This window comes from Gymnogyps californianus, chromosome 11, assembly GCF_018139145.2.
Source record: "Gymnogyps californianus isolate 813 chromosome 11, ASM1813914v2, whole genome shotgun sequence".
In the NCBI taxonomy this organism is placed as follows: Eukaryota; Metazoa; Chordata; class Aves; order Accipitriformes; family Cathartidae; genus Gymnogyps; species Gymnogyps californianus.
Genome location: NC_059481.1, coordinates 23608612 through 23623091, shown reverse-complemented (window position 1 = coordinate 23623091; position 14480 = coordinate 23608612). Strand labels below are relative to the sequence as shown.

Here is a 14480-nt window from a genome sequence, read left to right as displayed (position 1 = left end):
TTAGACTTAAGTGTACGAAGGATTATTTCTGTGATTGCTCCATTAAAGCATGAGATCCCTGAGTCTCTGAATGCAATCTTTCTCCCCATCCTCAGGACTGCCTTAATGTTAGGCTGTGAATACGGCTGCAAGGATGCAGTAGAAGTTTTGCTCAAAAATGGTGCGGATGTTAGTTTGACTGATGGCCTTGGTCATGACTGTGCTTACTATGCCAGAATTGGTGACAATATTGACATTTTGGCTTTAATAAAAGCTGCCGTTGAGGATTCCAGCAAAGGTATGAAGAACATGGCTATAACAGTTTGCTGTTATTCTTTCATTTGAATTGTGTATCTTCCCACTGCTCTGTCTTCAGGAACGGTTTTTTGGAGGGCAGCTGTAGTCCTTTCAACAAATAGGTGATAAGCTGCCTGTTTGGGAGGGGAAAGAAAGCTTTTGGTTTTTGTTTGGTTTTAGTAAAGCTTTTAAGGTAAATGCAGGCTCTGATGCCTCGAGGTATTAACATTGCTGAACCTGGCATTGCAGTATTGATCATAGGAGTTATTTAGCCTTATTTATAGAAAAACTTCATACTTGTGAATGTTTCCATATTTGATTAACTGGAGGTGGTGGTGAATCATTTCTTGAAACGTCCTCCCAAGATTGAAAATTGATAGAATTAGCTGAATGTTGTGTGAGTCTGAACGAAATGCATTTTTTAACTTCCTATTTTTGTGGTGTGCTTTTAGCAAGAGATACCATGAAGAAAGGGCAGCCTGAACAAAAGGTAAGGCTGCTTTTACTAAGTATCTCCTAAGGCAGTATATCGCTGGTGTTGTTGAGAGGGTGATTAAGATAGTGCTGTGATGCAAAACTAGTTCAGTATTTTTTTAATTCTTAACTTCATATGTAGCTAAGAAGATTCCCTCTGGAATCAGATGATGTGGCTATTTCTATTTGAAAAATATTCGATGATGTGCACATTCAGGATTAGAGTTTTGACAAGCATCCCATTTGCTGTCTGGATGAGATCAGGAGTGACCTCTTACTGAGAAGCAATCTGTCAAAGTGTGAATGTTGGTAGTATTGCCCCCCAGTGGAAGCTGAAATGGAGGCTGAGAACAGCCCACTGTCCCCAGAAATGGATGTCTGCAGAACACAACAGGAATATAAATTAATACTTTACTGTTGCAATAACAAATTACTATGTGTCACAGAAGTGGAATCGGCTGCATGCGCAGGAGGAGGTGAATGTCAAGCTGTATCAGAAGGAACACAATGCTCAGGTAAGCGAGAAGGATTTCTGACTTGCATATTCCCATATGCATAATGAAGCAGACATACTAAAGACTACATGTGCTTGTAAAATAAGTGTTAGCAATTCCATTAAGAAAGGTCATGTATATTGCTGTTTACTTAAAACTTAATTGCATGACTGTAATGTGGCAATTATGCAGATAAGCTGTAAAATTTTTCAGGAAAAAAATACTTGTTTGTGTAACAAATATTTGCAAGTCTCTTCATGTCTTAACCCTGCCCATCTCTTAACCTTCTGTCTACTACTTTTGCCTGCAGTAAAACTGTAGGGTCACAAACCAGGAAGGTTTATTTTTTTAATGTTCTCAAGAGAGATGTTTAAGTGTCTTACTAAAAACAACCCGTATCATAACTGTTCTACTAACTAGTATTAATTTTCTCATCTTGTTACTATGTCATTACAGTTTTCAAAAAGGTAAACAATGTTTTAAGCTGTGGGGAACAAACCACTGAAAAATTGAGGCCTTTGTTCTGAAATGCTTTGTAACAAAAGGATAAAGATCTCTAAATGCAACTTCTCTGGTTTGACCTAAAGTAGTTAACACAGTTAAGGCAGCGATTATCAGGCAGGAGTTAAACATGCTTTATTGTTTGCGTGTGAGCGCTGGACTGATTGATGGTGCAAAGACCTATCATTTTTGTGTTGGATTTATTATACGTTACTAGAGTGATTCTTGTGGCTGCTGGAACAGTTAGCACATTTAAAGATTGCTATGCTTCATGTCGGTGAGGCTTTTTCATTACACCTTTGGCTGCAGTGGTTGGGTTTCAGGAACTGTTTTAACATTAGTTATTTTCACTTGTTAACAGACAGCAGATAAGCGGCCTCTTGAGTGCTGTCAGCATTGAATGTCATCTTACTCTGCTCATATGTTCAAAACCTGTATGTACACTTATACAACAATGAGCTCTCTAGAGCCGAAAAGCTTGAAAACTATGGAGCTTGTGCTTATGTAAACCTTCAAAATGAAACAGACCTGGAGTGAGGCCACTAAATCGTTAGGGGACTTGTTAGGCAAGGCTTGGTGTCTTTAATGACTGTTAAAATTGTTGGTTCAGATTCTTTAGTTTTCCCAATGTGTGTGTAGTGTGGTGGTGTGGTTTTCTAAATTTTATTTTTTACTTTTTAAGGAATTGGAGTTAGAAAATCAAGATTTGAAAGATCGAATGAGAGAAGTGCAAGAGGAGCAAAGGATGCTGCTGGATAGAATCAGTGGGTTACAACTACAATTGAATGAGGTAAACCTAGTATTGGAATAACTTGACTTGAAAGCTGTAATAACTACCTGATGCTGACAGTGAGGACTGGTAGAAGTAGAAAGGAAAGCACGTGTAGTTAGGATGTGGTCGTCACTGCTTTCCTGTGAATTATTTCTATATGTGTCACTGTCATTTTCTGCTGCAAAAGCCTTTGGTCTTGTAATAATATTCAAAATGTGGGGGGACCTGTTACAACATCATTCACTGATACTCATAAGTTTGAGCAGTAATATTTATGGCTGTACTTCACAATGTAATGTGAACCATGGGGTGTTCTGGCATGTTGTAATTTGGAGAGTAAACTTCATCTGCACAATTAAATGTAGGTGTTGTGGGTCAGTACTTTAGCATAGTCACTGCTTATTTTCCAGCTGTTATTGTAAGTGGAAACACAGAGAAAAATGTTCAATTGGCAAAAACAGAAACAAAGGTTTTCAATAGGGAATTTCTCACCCAAACTTGAAACCCTGTTTTTAAAAAAGTTCCCTCTTCTTAGAGGTCTAAGTATTTTCTTCCTCAATTGTACTGGTCATAAAAGCAGGATTTTTTTCTTTGTGGAGGCTCACGTTTGTTCCTTCACTGTATTTTTGTAGAGGTACACTTAAAAAGTGTATGCAGCTTCCCCTAAATGTAGCACATGGATAGAAAGAATATTTCTTCTTGGAATCATTGGCTTGTCTGAACTTCTGTCTTAAGCATTGCCTTTATAAAACAAACAAACAAAACCCACAAACTCCTTAACACTCACTTTCCAAGATCAGCAACCTTGTACTGAAAAACTGTACTCTTCTGCCTCAGTAGTGTATGATCTAGATAATTTAAAAGATAGTCCAGTTTCCTAGTATGCATGTCAAGAGACGTTGCTCTGTCCAACATCCTTAACTTCTGTTTATCTTTATTTCTCTTGCCAGAGGCTAGATGGTAAATGAAAGGGGAACGGTCAGAAGCATGTAGCATTAGAAACTGGGGTAGACTTGTCAACTAATGAACTGTGTATAAGCCCCTTAAACATTATTGAAAAAATGATTTGTGGGGGAATTTTTTTGTTATTTTTGCAGGAGCAAATGTTTGCAGATGATCTTGAAAATGAGGTACGATACATCACCTTAAAGCGTAATAGAACTATGAAATAGGGGAAGTGACTATCGCATTTAAGCAATGGTATTTAAAACTATAGAGAGAAGAAAAGCTATCTATAAATGCTAAATGAAATATCTATTGATATGTACTCTGTTTATACAGCTGCACAACATTACTACTACAAATAATATATGTAATCCCTATGGCACCTTTAAAGCAGACTTAATATTATAAGTATCTCTTTAGTGAGTTTCGGTAATGCAAGACTAATAAATGTGAATAAATTAAACAATAGCAAATTATGTTGGTGCATATTGCCTTGACTTGTCATTCAAGACTCCTCTTGTAGAGGAGCAGTGTTGTGGAAGAACTTCAGAATCAAAAAATTTAGGGATTCTTTCAGTGCTGCTCTTGGTTGAAGTTTGCCCTAAACTTTTTAAAAAGTTGCTTGAGATCTTGTAAATCTGGCCGTTCTTGTGGCTTTGGCTATTTGGCGCTCTTTCTCTTTCAGAAAGATGAGTTGAAGAAAATCCTAACTACCAAGGAAAAACAGCAGGAAGAAAGCTTAAGAACTATTGAAGCTCTCAAAGCTAAACTCAAATATTATGAAGTATGTTAATTGATTTGAAATGTAATATAGCAATTGATATTTACAGTAGTAAATACTTCAGCAGTTTTAAATTGTTGAAGGTCTTAAATGGTTTTCTCATTGTAAAAGCTTTCCCTGCCCTTTAATCCCTAGCTTAACATATAGTAAAAATTTGAAATGAATTTTTGGCTTCATTTTTGTTTTTCTTGCTGTTTGCTTTTAGGTTGACTTTGTGGGATCTGGAAGTAACTTTGGTAACAGTAAGTATATTTAATTCTTAAAACTTGCCATGCATGATGCAGTGTTAGAATACATGGACAAAGGGTGTTTTTTTTCTGTCACCTCTTCCTTTTGTTGGTCTTAACTATAGCCAAGCATAATGTGTGTCTCCACGCTTCAAACCTCAGAATACAGTCAGCTGGGCGCAGTTGTGTTTGTACGTGAGTGCTAGGGCGCTATTGATCAGTCTCGCTTCCAAGTGACTGGTCTTGTGTAACTCTGCTATGTCTTCTAATAACATGAAAAACAAGCTGAGCAAGATCTGTGCTCCAAACTGAGTCTTCCCCTTTCCATTCTTCATATCTTAAACAACACTCTCGTCTAGCTTATGACAAGAAAACTATTGTCATGGTGGAAGCTTGAGTGTAGGCAGGTTTGAAAGCGACTTTAAACACAAGACCTCAGCTTACACTCCTATTGAAAATGATTCCATTTCCAGAAACTGAAGTCTTTTGCATCCAACTTGGTTACAGGCCTGTCTTGCACTTGTATAACTTGAAATGTTACTTAATCTGTCATGAGCCATCATGAGAGCTGTTTGGCTGCCTGTCAGGAAGGATCATTTATTTGGAGTGCAAGGGGATGCTTTTCCCTGGTGTGCAGACAGGCAGCTAGCTCAAGGTGGCTTTCATGACTGTTTTGCAGAACAATTTACCTAGCCTGGCACAGTAGGGGTATTTTTTACTTAGGAGGAGTTTGTCCAGGCTCCCTATGTGACTTAATTAAGGAGGAGCTGTTTTAATACCAAGTACTTAAACAGCAACCTGCAGCCTAGCGCAGTCCCATTGAACAGAATAAAATTAGGAAGGGAAATCATAGTTCTTGTGATTATGTGTTACTGTTTTTAAACAGAGACTAAATGCTGTTTGCTTTGAAAATCTAGGAAAAGAAGATTTATTACTTAAACAAGGCCAAGTGTTTGCTGTGGAATCACAGGTAATAAATATTTTACCACTTGAGAGAATTCCAAGATAGTTATGCTTGGGAAAGCTAAATATACTTACAAATGTACATATATTAAACATTGCTTCTGAATGCAACATTTTCGGTAATACTTGGTTTGCTATGTTTATTTTTAACTGCTGGTGCCCTCTAGAGTTACATATGTGACATAGCATCCAACAGTTTCACAGCATTTGAAGCTGAACGATCTGTAACGAGCATTCTTAAAACTGAATCAACAGACTACTGGATCAACAGTCACAGTGTAAAGTGCAATTGGTTTTTCATCTCCATAATTTTTTCTACTTTAAATTCAGCTAAAATTCAGAAGACTTTATTTTCCTGCCAGCTATACAATAATTTCCTGCCAATTTTGTTTGCTGATAGCCAGCTACCTCTTTAAAGCAACAATTCAGTTATAAACAAGGTCCATCAGACCCTTACAGTGAGTCATATATGATAGGGATTGCTCCTAACTGGCAAAGTTTTCTTGCACTTGAGTATTTCAGCTGTAATGCTTCCAGAAGTGAGTGATGGCTAGAAATAAATCTGTACATCCTATGCTTTCTTGCGAGATGTCACTGATATAATGTATTTTTTATGTTCTGCTGGTAACATAGAAAAATCCAGTCTCTTCTACCATGTTTTACATAAGGCTATCCCAACGGTCTTAGGTTTTTTTTTATTCTTAGTTGAAGTTTAAAATGAGTTGACGTGCAATTTAAAAAAAAAAAGGGGGGGGGGGGAAGGTGGGCACAAAAAGCCAACCAACCAAAAAAACCCAAACCATATCCCAAGTGGGAATTAAGTAGCTTTAAGCTGGTCATGTCTGGAAGCTACATATGGTTTCTGGTCCTTGGAACACAACTGAGATCATTGGAGCAAGCCTGTGCCATGTAATAGCCATCATGGCTGGTAGCGAAGCAAAGGTTGGTAGTGGAGACCACATGGCAGGAGGGCAAAACTGTTGGTTTGGGGTTTTTTTGAGAGATCCTTTACTGGACAGTAAATTAAATGACTGTTTTCCTCAGGCTTTTCAGAGAGAAGGTTCTGTTAACCACGACACACTCTATTCAGATTCCTTTTAAAATTATTTTCACGTGCTTGAGGGATGGAGGAAATCTCTAATTTATTAAATTTCTTCTAGCAGATGCGTGATTAAATATGAATAACAAGGGAAATGAAATGAATATACTATACCTGCACTTTAATGTCAGTAGGGTCTGATGATGGGGAAACAGTAATGTAGAGCTATATTCAAGATTTTTACTGTTAAAAGCTGAAATACATGTGTTCTGTAATATGGGCAAGAATAGATTAGTGTGTTTCTAAGAAAAAAAAGAAATCTCTTGGACAAATTTTATGCTCATATCAACATAGGTTTAAGACAGTTATGTATATGACCATTCATAAACATGTATCCATTTTTTGTGCCAATTTATCTTCAGTCTAGGTCTATGCTGAGACCCCTGGAGCTCTCCCTGCCTAACCAATCATCCAGTTCAGAGAAGGAAACTTTAAAGAAAGAACTTGACAACATGAGGACCTGCTATGGTGCAGCAAAAGAAGAAATTAGCAAATTGCAGAGAGAACTGTCTCACAAGGTATCTGAATGTAAAGCTTTGGCATCAGAGTGTGAAAGAACCAAGGCGGAATCTGATGGACAGATAAAACAACTGGAAGATGCTTTAAAAGATGTACAGAAAAGAATGTTTGACTCTGAAGGCAAAGTTAAGCAAATGCAGACCCACTTTCTTGCTCTGAAAGATCACCTGACTAATGAAGCTGCTTCGGGAAACAGTAAGCTAACGGAGGAGCTGAAGGATCAGTTGAAAGAAATGAAAACGAAGTATGAAGGAGCCTCTGCTGAAGTGGGAAAACTAAGGAACCAGATTAAGCAGAACGAATTGCTGGTGGCAGAATTTAAGAGAGATGAAGGAAGGCTAGTGGAGGAAAATAAAAGGTTGCAGAAGGAACTTGTTAAGTTGGAGATGGAGCGAGATAAAAGGGGAAGAAATGTCATGGAGTTAGAAGGGCAGCTCAAAGAAACAGCAGCAAAGTTAGCCCACTCTGTAACTTCAGAGAAATTTGAAAACATGAAGAGTTTGTTGTCAAACGAAGTGAATGAAAAAGCAAGGAAGTTAACAGAGATGGAAGGAGAGCATGAAAAACTGCAGGCAGAGATTTTGCTTTTAAAGAGGGAATCTGAGAATCAGAAAGCTAAACTTGCTCAGCATGTAAAGCTAGAAGACCACGAACAAATGAGGAGTGGATATGAGAAAAAAAATGAGGAACTTGGGAAGGCAATTTCTGAATTATCACAGAAGAATCAGACTCTGCAGAAGGAACTTGAAAGATTGCAGATTGATAACAAGACGCTTAAACAGCAAATCCAAATGCTAAAAACTGAAATTAAAAGCCAGAATGTGCCTTTAAAAATTCACGAAGAATTGAAGAAAACAAATGATCTGACTGTTGGTGACCTGACCAAAAAGCTTTTTGAAATAACAAAGAAGTACAATGAAAGCAAAGCAGAAGCTGAAAAGTTGCTGGCAGAGAAGAACGATTTAAGTGAGAATATCGGCCACTTCCAAGCTGTGTACCTGTCTCCAGAGCAGCACAAAAAAGAAGTGGAAGCTTTAAAATCTAATGGTATTGAACTTGAAAAGCAGCTTGCTGAGCTTCAGAAAAAATATGACGATGAACAAGCAAAAGCGTGCAAACTAGTCTCTGAAAACACAGTCATAAGAGAGACTCTCAGGGATCAGTACGTGTTGGCTACAACACATGAAGAGATTAAAACAGTCTTGAATAACGCGCTAGAAAAGACTAATAGGGAGCTGTCAGATCTGAAGGAAAAAACTGCAGAGATAAAGCAAGAATTCATGAGGGTAAATGAAGAAAATGGAACTTTGAAAAATAAGGTGACACTCTTACAGAATCAATTACAAACTGAGTATATAAGTTTAAAAGATCATGAAACTACAGTGACTACTTTAAATAAAAGCGTGCAAGAACTTCAGGAGAACAATGTTGCAATTATGGCTGAATATAAGAGAGGTCAAGAAGAAATTTTGCAGTTGCATGGAGAAATTGAAGCCCAAAAGAAGGAACTTGACACAATTCAAGAATGCATTAAGTCAAAATATGCCCCGGTTGCCTCCTTTGAAGACAGAGAACAAAGTTTTGAAGCCACAGTGAAAGAATTAAAAGCGCAGTTGCAGGAACAGGTGCAGAAGTGCAGAGAAAGCGAGGAGGAAAACAAGGAGTGCAAACAGGAGAACGAAAAGCTCAAAAATGGCATTTTGTCCATCCAAAACGACTTGCAGCAGAACTATATCCTTGCTGAGAAATCCCGTGAAATGGAAAAAATGTTCGCAAGCAAGATGGAGGAGTTGAATAAGCAATTGAGAGAATTGCTGCAGAAATACACAGGCGAAAAAGAGGAGAAAGATGAGGTGCAAGAGGGTACCAAGCAGCCCATAACTATGCAGGCTCAGCATCTTTCAGTAGAACAAATTGAAGCCTTGAAGAAGGCTCTTGGTCACACTATAGAGGATCTAAAGGAAGCCCTCAGAAGTAAGAAGGAATGTTACGACAAAGAAACACTAAAAGTAGGAGAACTACAGCAGGAATTGTCAGGTCTAAAAAAGTCTTCAATACCTTTGGTAGAATATACACAAATGAAGGAAATGCTAGAACAAGAAATTGTAGCAATCAAAAACAGCTTGAAAGAGAAGGAAGAAGAAAACAAAGTTAAAAATGAGGAAATATTGAAGTTGCAGTCTGAGATTCAGCTTACTCAACAAGCTTTAACAGACCTGGAGAGCAAAGAAGTGATTGACATATCAGAATACAAATCCATGAAAAGTACTCTGGAGGCCCAGATTAATAGCATCACTGAAAATTTGTCCAATATGAATAAAAAGTATGAGGAAGCATGTGAGGAGGCTTTGCAAGCTAAAAAGAGTGAGCTTTCTTTAAAGGATGAAAAGGAGTTGCTTCAGTTGCGGAGTTGCAGCATTGAGCAAGAAATCAAAGACCAGAAAGAAAGGTGTGATAAATCATTGACAACAATTATTGACTTGCAGAAGAGAATACAGGAATCTGCAAAGCAAGTGGAAGCCAAGGATAACAAGGTAGGATGTCGGATAGTTCCTTACTGCTAAACTGAAAATGTCAGGAGCATTAACTAGACTTCAAATATAGCTACTTAAGTATTCAAGCACGACTTTGTGTACTGAGCATTAGGTACCCAGGACTGGTCCAAATCTGCTAAGATGAAGTCCTGGTTTTGTTAGCGTTATACTAAGTTTTTCTAATTCCGTGTATGTTTCAGGCATCATATGTTGTATTTAAACTCTGTTAAAACTTCCAAGCTGGGTTTTAGACTTTTGGGGTATAAGCTCATTCTTCCATTGGAGCTGTATTTGTTTAGCATCTCTGGCTTGCCTTGTGATGGTTCCTTGTTCTTTTTAGAAGTTAGACCTAGAGTATCTTCAGAGCATAAGTCATCTGTGTCGCTGGCTGACCTCCAGGGTCCATACCTTACAGATTTCAATGCTAGGAAGCAGAATGTGAACCAGTGGTAGTGTGTCATGAAAATGAAGTCCTCTATCGTTGTGAAGTCTACTTAGCCAGTGTCATGGCAAGCTGGGACAAAGACCCTTCAACGCTTGCTGATCTTCATCAGTCTGTAAAGAATGTTAAAGAATATTAGTTTTTGGTAAGTGAGACATCCCTAAATGAGGTTTTTGTTTGCTTTTTTTTTAAAGATAACAGAGCTGCTTAATGATGTAGAGCGGTTAAAACAAGCTCTTAATGGCTTGTCTCAGCTGACGTACACCACTGGGATTCCCTCAAAGAGGCAGAACCAACAGGTTGAAATGCTCCAGAACCAAGTGAAAACACTGCAACAGCAGCTAGCTGTAAGTAATTGTGCAAGGTATTGTCTGAAATGCAGTAGCATTGCTTACAGTTTCTTGTATAAACAAGAGAATATGTACATGGTCACTGGAGCACTGGAGTTCACTGTAGGCTTAGACTTCAAAAGTAGAGTATTAATGAATTTTTTTTTTTCCCCTGACTGCTTACTTCTGTATAAACTTGTCTGCTTCCTTCCGCACATTAGAGTTGCAACATTTGGGAACTTTTCCAGCTTAAAAGGACACAATTTAGAGAGAATTTCTGCTTACAAGATAGGCTGCTATAGTTCGTGCCAAGACCATTTCTGTATGCAAGTTCCACGTTAATATTTTCTTGCAAAAAACACCAGCTATGTATTTTCTCACTCTGAAAGAAAGTGAGGTGGTCCTTTCTTAATGGATTTGACTTTGTTCCCTTGTCTGCAAATGTTGTGAAGTGTATTGCTTATCATGAAGTACTAACAGTAAAGGAGAACGCTTTATGGTAAGTGCTGTGATTTTGTGCGCAAACACGTTTGTGGCCCCTGTGACTTCAGTAAAGCTCATAATTAAAGCTATGTATGTGAGCAAAGTTAGTTATTTGTAAATCTGCACAGAAGTAGGATACATCTTTAATATTATTTGCAAGGTTGACCCTTATAAGGCAAAGCATTCTTAAATTGGGTGGTTTTAAACAAACGGCTAATGCTATTGATGAAACAAGTTTTTCGTCTTAGCACCTGGGCTGACACACTAGATCAGCCTCTCTCTGACAGCCTTTCGGCAAAATCGCTTTGCTGCAAATAAGCAATAAAAAAGTGAAGCAGTGACTCTTTTCCTGATTAATGGAGGGGATATAGCTAACTTTAACCTTGAAATTCTGCTTTGGCTACTCTGTAAGTGCACAAAACCAAGTCCACAAAGTTGGAAATAGGCAAGGGTGGATGTTAAAAATTTGACTTCACCTGCTCTTCCTATCTTCTTTTTATAGGATGCTAAAAGGCAGCATCAAGAGGTAGTTTCAGTTTATCGGACACATCTTCTTAGTGCTGTACAGGTATGATAGTCCCAAGTTCAGATTGTTTTACTTTGTCATCTCAATGTGGAGATTCTTGAGACCCGTTTCTAACTGCCATACTGGAAGACCTCAAACTTCAAACTAGCATCAAGTACCTGTGTTCATGTTGAGAGTTTTAATTTAGAATGGAGTGATCCAACAAAAAAGCAAACGCACACCACAGCTGTAGTCTTATTGTGTCATCTTCTTATTAGCATTTGTCTGTGTAACTATATATAGCCTGCTTTGAAGGGTGATGGTGTGTCGTGATGTCAGCATGTTATTAATTCTGCATCATACCAGGTAATGCTGGAGAGAAGTTGAATAGAAGTTGGAAACTTAATGCAGACTATTCAGTGGCTCTCACTGAACAAAGAGCTGATCAAGTAATTCAAGTCATATCACTTCAGATACTTAAGCATGCAAAAGAGGGGCCATTACTACAGCAGCAGGCTGTGGAGTCCAGACGATAGGAACAGTAATTTTTTTCCACATCATATTTTCATAAAGGAAACTGCTGTGTTGGAGAGGCAGACCCTTCTTTCTTTCATGAGAAAAAAATAACAGGATTCCTAAGGTATTTCAGATTTTCCCAGAGTGGTGAAAATACAGCAATGAGTTAAGACTTTTGGGTAATTTTGAAGAATCTCCTAATGTTAGCGATGGATGGTTGACATTTTATGGGATTTTTAATTTTTCTTTTAACGCTAAGTGTTTGCTTGCTCTAGGGTCACATGGATGAAGATGTCCAAGCTGCTTTACTACAGATCATTCGAATGAGACAGGGACTTGTCTGCTGATGTGCTTAGTGCCATTGCTCTTGAAGGCTGCTGCATCTTGTAGGAGTGCTGTGATTACGGTAGTGATAACCTTCATGAGATTTATATAATTGTGATAATATAGCTGCAATTAGAACCTCCAAATATGAAACAACTTACAAAGCTGAATTATTTTCTTCTTGTAAAACAGTAAAATAGGGCTACTAAGTTTCAGATCTGACATTTTTTCATTAGATTAATAAAAGATGTAGAACGTCTTTTAAAATTGATATACAAGCTGACTGTCAAAATGATGACATAGTAGTTAAATTATTTTAATGTCTGATTGACCACTTATTAAAGCAAGGCCTATACCCAGAAGCTCCAGTTTATGCTCTAACTTGAACTCTCATGGTATGGTTAAAAATAAACTATGTTCAAATGAGCTTGGCTAAGTATTGTAGCTGTATATCTCCTTTAATGATTAAAAGAAAGTGGCTATTTTGTCACATAAGCCGATCAAGGCATACTACAACATGCTTAGTAAGTCAGCTGCAAAGGTAGATGAAAGGTATTTAGGTATACGTTGTAACTTGGCTGGCCAAGTTACAGACTTTATTTAAATATAAGCATAAGATGTAGTGCCTTTGCTTTTTGCAAAACTTAAAAATCAGGTTTTCCATCAAAACACTAACTTATGTTTGCCTCCCCTTCCTCCCTCCTCCAAGATTTTTCATGAATGCTTTGTAATATTGATAACTGTAGGCTAAAATAGTGGGACTGGAGTGTCATGGTTTGTCGAGCAGCATTTTGATCTAAATGCAATGGTCCTACTTCTGTATAATTTCATTCTTCATTAGGCCTAAGATGGGTGTAGACTGAGCAGCTCGTTAAGCTGTACACTAGATAATTCAGGTATTGAATTTTCAAACACTATCTCATGGAAGTTTAAGGTATTTTCCTCTTAACTGTAAATTATGTACTATAATCTTATTTATGGGGAAGATGCAAATAGTAAGGATTAGTGACATGAGGATTTTTATTTGCTTGGAATCTACCTATTAAACAAGATAGGGCTTCATTTTTACCCGAAGGATGATGTTCCCATAAGTAAGTTTTATGAAAGAAAACATGAAATTTGGGACTATTCAAAGGAAGTAATTGAAAAATGAGCCTGATAACGTATGTGGCTGTTTTAAAAGAGCAAACAGTGTAAGTGCTATCAGTAGCCGTGTTAACTTCAGTATAGTTGGTTGAAAGCATTTGCTTGTAAGTAGCAAGTAGGAATCTGGCATCCTGATGCAGAAAAGACAAACTTCCTCTTCCATGTTCCTGAAAAATAAGGAGTTAAGTCAGAGTGCAGAGTTCTTTGCTTCGTATTAACTGGGCTTCCCAACAAGCTGTACCTCACAGGCTTAGGTCTCATTGTTTTTTAGTAGTATTATGTTTGTTTCCTTTTTGTCCCTTTTTGGGCAGAGTCGTCTTTTATAACTGAAGAGACAACTGCCATATAGAGGAGGAGACAGACATAGTGATGAATGTGCAGGGCAGTTTTTATTATATAAATACACTTAATATATTTACTAAATATGTGTCTGTAGTTAAACAGATCTGCTGCTGCTTTCCTTTAATTTCTTAGAGGACTATTACAGAAAACATCTCAGTATATATGTTAGTTTTTAGCCAAATTCTTTTATGATTGCATTACTTGAAACTCTTATTAGAGAGAATTTGTTTTGATATACTAACTCTGGCATATTTTGATATTGTATGTTTCCTTATTGAGGGAGTTCTATGTATGTTTTTCTAAATTTCTCCCATATTACATTATCAATAAAATGTTTTCTTCTTTTTTTTATTGTAGTGGTCAATTCTGTAAAAGGTAAAGGAATGTAAATAGTTTGGCAAAATAGTCTGGGTAGTGAAGGATATTGAACTCACTTGAATGCTCTCGAATACCAGGTAACACATTTGTTTTTTAGATGTCCGCTGGGATTATTGGGTTTTTCTATCTATTTCCAGAGTTTATGGTTGGTAAAATTTTGGTGACGTTGATCGAGACTCAAAGCTTCTACCAGTTAGTTCTGCAGAGTAAATCGACTCTGGCCACTTCTACACCAAACAGGGCAAGCTGTCTGTTATGTCAGTCATTAGGTTTGGGGGTGAGCCAGTGAAGTTTTACTACTGCTTTTTATGAAAGTGTATTCACTTAATAGCTTACACTGCTACCTGATTTCATGCTAAGCAATCTTTGCAGAATAATTTCTTGGCACTACCAAAGTCCAGTCATTTGGTATGACTTGAAAGTGAAGGGC

The 14480-nt window shown here is 37.5% G+C and overlaps 1 protein-coding gene across 1 annotated transcript in view; it reads left to right on the top strand.

The window, feature by feature from the left end:
* The window catches only part of UACA (uveal autoantigen with coiled-coil domains and ankyrin repeats), a 34207-nt gene extending 20188 nt beyond the window's left edge, over positions 1–14019 (top strand). The window contains exons 8-19 of the mRNA XM_050903143.1: positions 96–277; positions 729–766; positions 1197–1265; positions 2428–2535; positions 3615–3647; positions 4148–4246; positions 4449–4485; positions 5388–5440; positions 6895–9585; positions 10222–10374; positions 11342–11407; positions 12136–14019. Coding sequence (XP_050759100.1) covers positions 96–277; positions 729–766; positions 1197–1265; positions 2428–2535; positions 3615–3647; positions 4148–4246; positions 4449–4485; positions 5388–5440; positions 6895–9585; positions 10222–10374; positions 11342–11407; positions 12136–12207 — 3601 coding nt within the window. The 3' untranslated portion in view covers positions 12208–14019. The remainder of the gene's footprint in view (positions 1–95; positions 278–728; positions 767–1196; positions 1266–2427; positions 2536–3614; positions 3648–4147; positions 4247–4448; positions 4486–5387; positions 5441–6894; positions 9586–10221; positions 10375–11341; positions 11408–12135) is intronic.
* Positions 14020–14480: the final 461 nt, after the last annotated feature.